Genomic DNA, 10,420 nt, shown 5'->3' on the forward strand with positions numbered 1-10,420 from the left:
GTTTGTTGTTTTGGGGGTTTTTTGTGTTTTTTGAGACAGAGTCTTACTCTGTTGCCTAGGCTGGAGTGCAGTGGCACAATCTCGGCTCACTGCAACCTCTGCCTCCCAGGTTCAAGCAATTGTCCTGCCCCAGCCTCCCAAGTAGCTGAGATTACAGGTGCATGTAACCATGCCTGAGTAATTTTCATATTTTTAGTAGAGACAGGGTTTCACCATGTTGGCCAAGCTGGTCTCGAACTCCTGGCCTCAGGTGATCTGCCCACCTTGACTTCTCAAAGTGCTGGGATTACAGGCCTGAGCCACTGCCCCTGGCCAGGAAAGGGTGATTTAACAAGCAAATGAATTAACACTGTGAGCAATGGGGGCTCAAATCTGCTGGAAATTGCTATGAAAATTAAGAAAACATGTATCTAAATTGTGTCACCTGAATGATGAAGTAACTGGGTATTTATGCAACCAATTTCCATCTGTCACTAGTTGAGAGCTACTCCCAATGTCATTAAATCACTGGCACTTCCACCCTGCCCCTTATACAGGCTGAATACGTGCAAAGCCCTTGGGCAAGGCATCACAGTGCTTGCAAAAATAAGCCACTAGTATGTAAGGCTGGGTGCAGTGGCTCATGCCTATAATCTCAGCACTTTGGGAGGCCGAAGTGGGTGAATCACTTGAGTCTAGGAGTTCAAGACTAGCCTGGGCAACATGGTGAAACCCCATCTCTTAAAAAAAAAAATTAGCTGGGCATGGTGGCATGTGCCTGTAGTCCCAGCTACTCAAGAGGCTGAGGTGGGAGCATTGCTTGAGCCCAGGAGGCAGAGGTTGCAGTGAGCCAAGACTGTGCCACTGCACTCCAGCCTGGGTGATAAAGCTAGACCCTGTCTCAAAAAAAAAAAAAAAAAAAGGAAAGAAAGATGAAAGAAAGAAAGAAAAAAAGAAAAGAAAGAGAAAGAAAGAAAAGAAAAGAAAGAAAAAAGGAAAGAAACCATTGGCATGCAAAGTAATGGGAAATGTCTAGCAGGTGGTGTGCAGATAAATGTTTAACAACTGGCTTCCCAGGAGGAAAAAGCCTTACCTGTTGCACTTACCAATGTCTATGGTGTAAATATTCCTGCTATAGCCAGTTTCAAGCTACTAACATATCATTGAAAGCAGAGTTGAGATGTTATGAGCACAACTGGTTCTCATGTGTTGATACAAGACAACCAAAGACCAGCTCTGGGAGGGAGAAAAACAGCAGGGCAATTACAGTGTCTCCCACAGGTGCAACCAGAGCGCTCTGCTGCAGACATAGAGTCTCATAGTTTTATGGGACTTCCTACTCCATTCCATCTTATATCAATGTTCGAACATCTTACCATGAAAACAAGCTTACTCTTAGAATCCTCAAATGCATTCACACTCTAGGAAGGCATATACTATTTATTATTTTTACATCATCTCTTCCCTACCCCATCAAGCCTCATCATCCTAGCATGCACCCAGGAAATCAGCAAAAACCTGTTTAAGAGTCCAGACTTCAAGGGTCCCTCACAGTATTGGGCATCTCTTGTTTTGCCCGAGCAGAGCAGACCACTCATTTCCCCTTATTCTGCTAATTGTATTTCATTTTCCTTTAAGCAACCACCTTTCACTCCATCCTGAATCCTCAGATCTTATTTCCCTGGCTCTAGGAATTAGCACATGACACAGGCCTGGCCACTCAGAGTGTTCCATTCCCCTAGAAGTAGGGATGAGACCCCAAACAGGTCAATGACACTCTCCACTTGGAATTATTGGAATAAGTAAATCTCTTCCCATTGGGTTACTGGGTTAGCAGGATAGAAGCCTGGAGCTGATGTTGGTCATCTCCATCACTAGGAAAGAGCCTTCCTGAAAATCAGGCTTACAGACAGAAAAAGCTGAGCTGGGAGATGGAGAATAACTGGGGCCTGATGACATCATTTGTGCCCTTGGATACAGCTGTGCCTAAAGGCAGATACTTCCGGACTTTTTAATTACATGAATTCATAAAATTTATTTCTGACTTAAGTCACTTTGAGTTGGGTTTTCAGTGATTTGCAACCAAAAGATTGCTGGCTGATTCACAGTTCTGAGACCAAATGCGCTAGACCTGGCATCCGGTCTGTGGTCTGTTAGGAACCGGGCTGCACAGCACAAGGTGAGTGGCAGGAGAGCTGAAGCCTCATCTGTATTTACAGCCACTCCCCATTGCTTGCATTACCGCCTGAGCTCTGCCTCCTGTCAGATCAACAGTGGCATTAGATTCTCATAGGAGCCCAAATCCTACTGTGAACTGCACACCCAAGGGATCTAGGTTGTGCACTCTACATGATGGTGAGTTGTATAATTATTTCATTATATATTACAATGTAATCATAATAGAAATAAAGTGCACAATAAATGTAACACACTTGAATCATCCCAAAACCATCCCCTGTCACCCATCCGTGGAAAAACTGCCCCTGATGCCAAAAAGGTTGGGGACTGCTGAGCTAGACTTTAGTACACATCCTTCCAGCTTTCTTCCCTTGGCCCTAAATAGAGTTAGAAGCAAGAATACAGTTTATTGGCGCCCTGCGTCCGTGCATCCACGGGGGCTTTGGGTGAATTCCAAGGAGATACTGGTTGCAGGAGCAAGCCCAAGGCACAAATGGAGTCACTTCAGGATCCGGATGCTCATTTTTTGCTCAACGTCCATCTTCTCTAAAGACTGAGGGAAAAACACATGGCAGGCAAGAGGCTTGACTCTCAGCTCTCCATGCTCCCAACCTCCTCCCCCAGGGTTCTACCCATTCCAGAGACCCCACCATTCCCAGGGAACCCCTATCTTTCCGCCCTCCTGAACATTTCCCATGTCTGTCTGCCCCAGGGACTCCTGATCTCAACTCCCCAATCCCCAAGGGCACTCTGACCTTGGTGAACTCCACGAAGGACACAGCCCCATCCCCATCTTCATCAGCCTCCTGCACTGTGCGGTCAGCGATGTTCTCCAGCTGCTCTTCTGTCACCTGTACCCCGACCATCAGACGGAGAACCTGGGAGATGAGTGAAGAGGCAGCCATAAGGAGGGGGCACAAAAGGTGCTACTCCGCATCTCCTAAACCTTGCCCACCTCATCCCAAAAGTTATTACTAATTTTATAATCCATCTTTCATCCATTTTTCACCATATCCCCCCAATAATTTTCCCTACTGCTTCAACAACCAATCTCCTATCTCTCACTCACCATCCTGCACTACCCTCAAAATATGCTCAAACTCATTACCCAACTTTATCACCCAACCTCCATCCATCCTCCACACCATTCTCCACCTTAGCCACTAAGGGTTTCTAATTCCATCCTCATTCCAACACATCTGTTCCAGAGTTTCTTGATCTTGGCACTATTGACATTTGGAGCCAGATAACTCCTTGTTGGAGGAGGCTCTCCTGGGTATTGCATGATATATAGCCACATTCCTGACCTCTACCCACTAGATGCCAGTAGCACACTGTCTCCCCCATTGTGACAACAAAAAGCATCTCCAGATATTGCCAGATGTTCACTCAGGGAGCAAAATCACCCCCCGTTGAGAATCACTGATCTATTCCCAACCTCATAGTCAACTGCTCCCCACTCCGACTCCCAACAAACCCACACTCCAACTCCACCCATTCCCATTTCCCAACCAATACCCCAATTATCTGCGCCCCAGTTCCCCAATCATCCCACCCCATCTCTCACACCATTGCATTTAACCATCCCATCCCTCACACATCACATCTCTTGCTCTCCCTTTCTGCCAACCTGCAGCATCTCATGCCTGGAGATCTTCCCATCGCGATCCAGGTCATAGAGCTGAAATGCATCTGGGGAGAGGGTGGGAGGGGGAAAGGAAGGAAGGTCTTCCCTGGCTCTCTTCCAGCAGAAGGCCACCCTGGAGGAGGGGGAAGGTTGTCAATGGGCTCAGGGAGGGAGTGGGAGACTCCTGGAGCCTGTCCCTGGTGTGGGTACATCTGCATTCTCACTTGGGCAGGTCCTCACAAACTCACAGTGAAGTTTGTTCCTTCTGCTGTTGAGAGGTTCAGGTTTCTTGGGGTCTTGGGTTTCTGTGTCCTCATCTTCTATAGGGCGAAAATGAGCCAGGACCCTGACAAAGCCCGGGAAATCAACTCGCTGGCTCCTGGGGAGACGGGGCAGAACGGAATGAGGTGGTGGTCACCTTGGCCATCACTGCCTCAATCTCTAACCTCCCCTCCCGCCCACTCACACACCTGTTTTCCCGCCTCCACCTCCCCCCGCCCAGCAGGCCTCACCCATCGGGGAAGAAGCTTTCTATAATGCGGTCTCCCAGGGGGTTCACGGCGAGCGCCCCTATCTGCTGGAGATCCATGCGGCTGCAAAGCCAAAGTTCAAAGAGGGTAAGGCAGAGATGCCAGATGGAGGGTCAAAGAGGGACATGAAGTCAGAGAGACAGAGGCCAGAAGTCATGAGGCCGGCTCCCCCTCACCTCAGGTAGCCCTTCTTGTTCCTGTCCAGTGCCCGGAACCTGTGGTGCAGGCGGAGCAGGCTGGCTTGGGAGACTGCGGGAAGGAGGAGGGGGTGGTGTGTGTGTGAGACGCTGCGGGCCCGCTCCAGAAACCCGCCCCAATCGGCCAGGAAGATGGGCCAGGGACAGCGGGGGCTGGCTGGAAGGGGCGATCATCCCGGGGAATCAGGGATGGAGCTGGCCGGGGTGGAGGGAGAGTGACACGACCCCGCGAAGATCCAGGTTCAAGACCCGGGCGGCTCTCAACCTCCCGAAAACCAAAGTACCAAAGCCATCCCTTCCATCCCCCATCAGCTCTGCCTTTAGCTTCGATCCGGGCTGGAGGACACCTGGGTGCCTGGATTCCTCTGGACTCCAACCTCGTGCACCCGGATCCTCCCCAAACTTGGAGGCTGGGACCCCTAGGTTAACCCGCCCCGAGCCCAGCGATCCCAGGCACTGGGGTCTTGGTCTTCCAGCTCCGGGGAGCCCGGGACCCCAGACTTGTAAGTTGGTCCATCCTTCAACCCAACCGCTTCCCTAGCCCCGGACGCCTGGGTTCGCCCCGTCCCCTCCGCAGCCGCTGGCGCGGGCGCACTCACAGCCGGTCTCTCGCCGAATACTGTCCCCGTCGGGAATGACCGCGGCGTGGGAGCTGCGCGACCCCATGGCCGAGCTGGAGGCGGAAGGGCCGGAGCAGCCACCCGCACCCACGCGTTCTCTCCTCCCGCCGGAGAGGCGCGGCCGCCCCAATGGCCCCAGGGGACGAAGGCCACAAGCCTGGCGCGCGGCCAAGCTCCAGAACCCCGGCGTGCCTCGCCTCCCACCCGCGACCCGGGAGAATGGAAAACAATGTGCAGGGTGGCGGGTCAGAGGGAGGCTGCGAACAACGGGCTGTTTCAGCTCCGAGATTTTGTGATCAGCACAGGAGAGGCTGGCCGAGTCCCGGGCCCCGCCTTTCCACGCCTCCCCCGGGGCCGGTTCCCACGGTGCGCCCAGACTCCTGAGCCACCTCCTCCTTCGCGGGCCCCGGGCGCTCCCAACCCCAGGGCGCTCCCGGGCGTCGATGCTGAGGAAGCCTGGGAGACCTGACCTCCTCTGTAGAGACCACGCCCTGCTGGAAGGCGGGTGGCCTATGGGGAGGGAATCCTGGGGGGAGGGGGGAGGGGGGAAGAGGCATCGAAGGACTCCCAAAGACAGGGAAGTGGGGAGGGGCGGTGAGATGAAGGGTGTGCGTTAGGTTAAGTGGAAAGAGCACTGGTTTAGGAGTCCTTATTGGAATCCCAGCCGTGCCCGTGACTCTGGGAAAGTCAGTAAATCTTGGTTTCATCCCTTTTGTTCTGTTCACATTGCCTTATTGTTGTTTAATTGAGCCAGTGCTTAAAATTCAGGAGATTTAACGCAAAATCCTCATTCTTGGCTTTTCCTGAGAAATCAGAAGTTCTATCACCACCAGGCCCAGAGCTGTCTTCTGGCCACAGTCCCTCCAAGCCCAGTTCACTCCCTTAGGTACCTACCGATCCCGTAGAGCTCCAGACTGGAAATGACTTAGTCCTCTGAAGAGCCCTCCAGAGCCATGGGACTCCTTGGCCCAAGAGAGGGTTACAGACATCACTGGGACTAGGCTTAAAGCAAGAATGACAACAACAAGGGCTCTTGTTTACCACGCTTTGCTAAGCACTTTAAGTGCATCCGTTCACACATTCCTTGTAGGCCCTGCTGGGCTGCCTTCTTCTGATTTTATGTGGTGGAGGCTGCCGGGGGCAAGTTGTGAACTAATTATGTAAAGTGTGCATTCTCAGTGCGGTCTCTATCGCACCCCAACGGGGCAAAAAATAAAACGTATTTTTTATGTATAAAGCACAGCATACATACAGCACATAAATAGATATACAATATAGCTGTGATATTGAAATTTCAGGGCAGACGTGGAGGCTCATGCCTGTAATCCCAGCACTTTGGGAGGCAGAGGCAGGAGGATTGCTTGAGCCCAGGAGCTCAAGACCAGCCTAGGCAACATAGTGAGACCCCATCTCTACAAAAAAATACAAAAAAAAAAAAAAATTAACCAGGTGTCTTGGCACATGCCTGTAGTCTCAGCTACTTGGGAGTCTGAGACAGGAGGATCACTTGAGCACAGGAGGTTGAGGCTGCAGTGAGCCATGATCACGCGTTATACTCCAGCCTGGGTGACAGAGTGAGACCCTGTCTTGAAAAAAAAAGAGTCTGGGCGCGGTGGCTTATGCCTGTAATCCCAGCACTTTGGGAGGTCGAGACTGGCAGATCACCTGAGGTCAGGAGTTCGAGACCAGCCTGACCAACATGGAGAAACCCGGTCTCTACTAAAAATACAAAATTAGCCGGGCGTGTGGTGCATGCCTGTAATTCCAGCTACTTGGGAGGCTGAGGCAGGAGGATCGCTTGAACCCAGGAAGTGGAGATTGAGGTGAGCCTAGATCGCACCATTGCACGCCATCTTGGGCAAAAGGATCGAAACTTGGTCTCAAAAAAAAAAAGAAAAGAAAAGAAAATTTCATGGGGCAGGGGTGAGGGTGGGGAAATTAAAAAGACTTGGGGAGGCATTGATAATGAAAAAAAAAACAGGTCGAGAAACTCATTTGTCAAGGGACAAACACTAGAAGTGTCCACTTTTGAAACTATCTTTAAACCCTTTCCCCCATCATAATTGCACATACATACACAAATTTCCCAGGGGGGAAAACATGCAAGCAGTTCATTACAAGGGCTCAAGTTCATATCCACCCTGGAGAGGGAGAAGCTGAAGAAACAGTCTATCCTCCAGCCCCAGGCAGAGCCCTGAATCAGATGAGCCTTGACAATATTGATCTAAGAAGTGCTTGCTTCTTTCAGATACCCCCAAGGATTAAGCAACTGGCATAAGGAATGTTTGCTTCTCTTTCAGACTCCCCACAAAGACTAAGCATGCGGGAAACCACACTCCTCCCTAATGAAGCCCAGCAATCACTGCAACCCACAGCTGTGAGTCAGGCTGTGCATGTAGTTTGGGTTCAGTTCTGAACCCAGGAGGAGATGAGAGCCCTAAGAAGCTGTGATAAGCACCTCAGGCCAGCTTGGGATGCTGATCTTGGAAAGGGCTTCTCCAGCCTTAATATTGGAGTCAGTGCTACACCAAAGTAAATTAGGCCAGAGAGTAATTAGGCACTCCCATGCACACATCACACACAAGGTTTTAAGAGAGGGCTAGACCAGGCGCGGTGGCTCACGCCTATAATCCCAGCACTTTGGGATACCGAGGCGGGCAGATCATGAGGTCAGGAGATCGAGGCCATCCTGGCTAACACGGTGAAACTCCGTCTCTACTAAAAATACAAAAAATTAGCTGAGCGTGGTGGCAGGTGCCTGTAATCCCAACTATTTGGGAGGCTGAGGCAGGAGAATCACTTGAACCCAGGAGGCAGGTGCTGCAGTGAGCCAAGATCATACCACTGCACTCCAGCCTGGGTAACAGAGCAAGACTCCATCTCAAAAAAAAATAAAAATAAAAGAGAGAGAGAGAGCAGGCTATGCTAGAACTCATTTCTGTTTCAAGTACACAAGTGAGACTTAAATCAACTTCACAGTTTTTTCAGGTCATTTAAGCGGGAAGATGCTTTGGGGAAAATTGTATCTGCAGAATCTGTTAGACTAGAGTCAGGATGAATATTTGGTTTTCGCTTTTCAGCTATGTAAAAGTTGCTAGTCATTCTTTTTTTTTTCTTTTTTAATTTTTTGAGACAGAGTCACACTCTGTTGCCCAGGCTGGAGTGCAGTGGCGCCATCTCAGATCACTGCAACCTCCGCCTCCTGGGCTTAAGCAATTCTCCTGCCTCAGCCTCCCTAGTAGCTGGGATTACAGGCATGCACCACCACACCTGGCTAATTTTTGTATTTTTAGTAGAGACGGGGTTTCACCATGTTGGCCAGGCTAGTCTGGAACTCCTGACCTCAAGTGATCTGCCCACTTCGGCCTCCCAAAGTGATAGGATTACAGGCATAAGCCACCACACCTGGCCACTAGTCATTCTTGGGGAAGGTTCTACTAGAAGAATGAACAGCCAGGAATAGTCAGGAAAATACAGAACAATTAGCACTCAATAATAAAAAGATAAATGACCCAACTTTTTAAACAGGCAAAGGACTTGAATAGACATTTCTCCAAAAAAAGTATATGTTTAGCCAATAAGTAGATGAAAAGATTCCCCACATCATTCGTCATCAGGGAAATATAAACCAACCACAATAAGATATCAATTCATACCCACTAGGATGGCTAGAATTAAAGCAAACAAAAACAAACCTTAGTGAGGCTATGAAGAAGTTGGAAGCCTCATTCATTGCTGGTGGAAAAGTAAAATGGTGCAGTTGCTGTGGGAGACAATTTGAAGGTTTCTCAATACACTAAACAAAATTACCATGTGACCCAGCAATTCTGCTCCTAGGTATACACCCAAAAAAAATTGAAAATAGGGTCTCAGGCCAGGCACAGTGGCTCACACCTGTAATCCCAGCTCTCTGGGAGGTAGAGGCAGGCAGATCACTTGAGGTGAGGAGTTCAAGACCAGCCTGGCCAACATAATGAAACCCCATCTCTACTAAAAATACAAAAAAATTAGCCAGGCATGGTGGCACGCGTCTGTAATCCCAGCTACTTGGGAGGTTGAAGCAGGAGAATCACTTGAACCCAGGAGGCGGAGGTTGCAGTGAGCCGAGATTGTGCCACTGCACTCCAACCTGGGCAACAGAGCGAGACTCCGGCTCAAAGATAAATAAATAAATAAATAAATAAATAAATAAATAAATAAATAAAATAGGGGCTCAAACAAAAACCTGTAGTGAATGTTCATAGCGACACTATTAATAATAGCCAAAAATTGGAAATAAGCCAAATGTTTGACTGATGAATGGATAAGTAAAACATGGTATATTGGTACAACAGAATATCATTTGGCCATAAAAAGTAATGAAGTATTATATATGCCACAACATGGATGAACCTTGAAAACTCTATGCTAACTAAAATAAACCAGTCACAAAAGACCACGTATTATATGATTGCACTTATATGAAATGTTAAGAATAGGCAAACCTGTAGAGACAAAAAGTAGATTAGTGATTGCCGAGGGCTAAGGGAGGTAGGTGGGAGTCAGGGATGATAGCTAAAGTGTATACAGGGTTTCTTATTTTTTCCTTTTTTTCTTGAGACAGGGTCTCCTTCTGTCATCCAGGATGCAGTGCAGTGGAGTGATCATGGCTCACCACAGGCTCAACTTCCTGGGCTAAGATGATCCTCCCACCTCAGCCTCCTTAGTAGCTAGGACTATAGGCACATGCCATCTCAACTGGCTAATTTTTGTTGTTGTTGTTGTTTGTTTTTTTTGTAGAGATGGGATCTCATCATGTTCCCCAGGCTGTCCTGGGCTCAAGCATTTCACCCGCCTCTGCTTCCCAAAGTCCTGGGATTACAGGTGTGAGCCACTGCGCCTGATCCCAGAGTTTCTTGTTGAGGTGATGAAAATGTTCTACAATCGACTCTGGTGATAGTTTGGTTGCACATACCTGTGAATATAATAAAATCTATTGCATTGTATGCTTTAAATGGGCAAATTGTATGGTATGTGAATTATATCTCATTAAAACTTTTTTTAAAAGAGAACAGCACAGAGAAGACAGTCAAACTTGACTCTCTAGAGGAAATAAAAGTTGTAACAAGATTTCTGTAGGTGAACCTACAGAGGGATCCTTTTTTGTCTTCTTAAAAACAAACTACAAAACAAAAAAAATTTGAAAGAAAAAAGTAAACAAACAAAAAAAATAAAAATTAAAAACAGAATAGCCAGGAAAGCTCTGGGACAAAAAGTAATGAGGGTGGGTGACATCAACATCATTAGTCA

At 48.6% G+C, this 10,420-nt stretch overlaps 1 protein-coding gene across 1 annotated transcript; it reads right to left on the reverse strand.

Annotated features, from left to right (window-relative positions):
• Window positions 1-2,354: 2,354 nt before the first annotated feature.
• Window positions 2,355-5,550, reverse strand: CHP2 (calcineurin like EF-hand protein 2). Its single transcript, XM_003261672.3, has 7 exons — window positions 5,111-5,550; window positions 4,491-4,563; window positions 4,297-4,377; window positions 4,033-4,163; window positions 3,788-3,849; window positions 2,913-3,035; window positions 2,355-2,710 (listed from the first exon to the last, which is right to left on the reverse strand). The coding sequence occupies exons 1-7, from the start codon at window positions 5,175-5,177 to the stop codon at window positions 2,657-2,659; spliced, it is 591 nt and encodes a 196-aa protein (XP_003261720.1). The 5' UTR covers window positions 5,178-5,550; the 3' UTR covers window positions 2,355-2,656.
• Window positions 5,551-10,420: the final 4,870 nt, after the last annotated feature.

Source organism: Nomascus leucogenys, chromosome 2 (assembly GCF_006542625.1).
Source record: "Nomascus leucogenys isolate Asia chromosome 2, Asia_NLE_v1, whole genome shotgun sequence".
Classification (NCBI taxonomy): domain Eukaryota; kingdom Metazoa; phylum Chordata; class Mammalia; order Primates; family Hylobatidae; genus Nomascus; species Nomascus leucogenys.

Excerpts from the sequence above, each read along its gene's own strand:
- CHP2 (XM_003261672.3), bottom strand. The coding sequence starts at position 5,177 with ATGGGGTCGCGCAGCTCCCACGCCGCGGTCATTCCCGACGGGGACAGT. Across the intron at positions 4,378-4,490 it reads AACAAGAAGGGCTACCTGAG|CCGCATGGATCTCCAGCAGA; the intron begins GTGAGGGGGAGC and ends TTGGCTTTGCAG. Across the intron at positions 3,850-4,032 it reads CAGAAGGAACAAACTTCACT|ATGCATTTCAGCTCTATGAC; the intron begins GTGAGTTTGTGA and ends CCCTCTCCCCAG.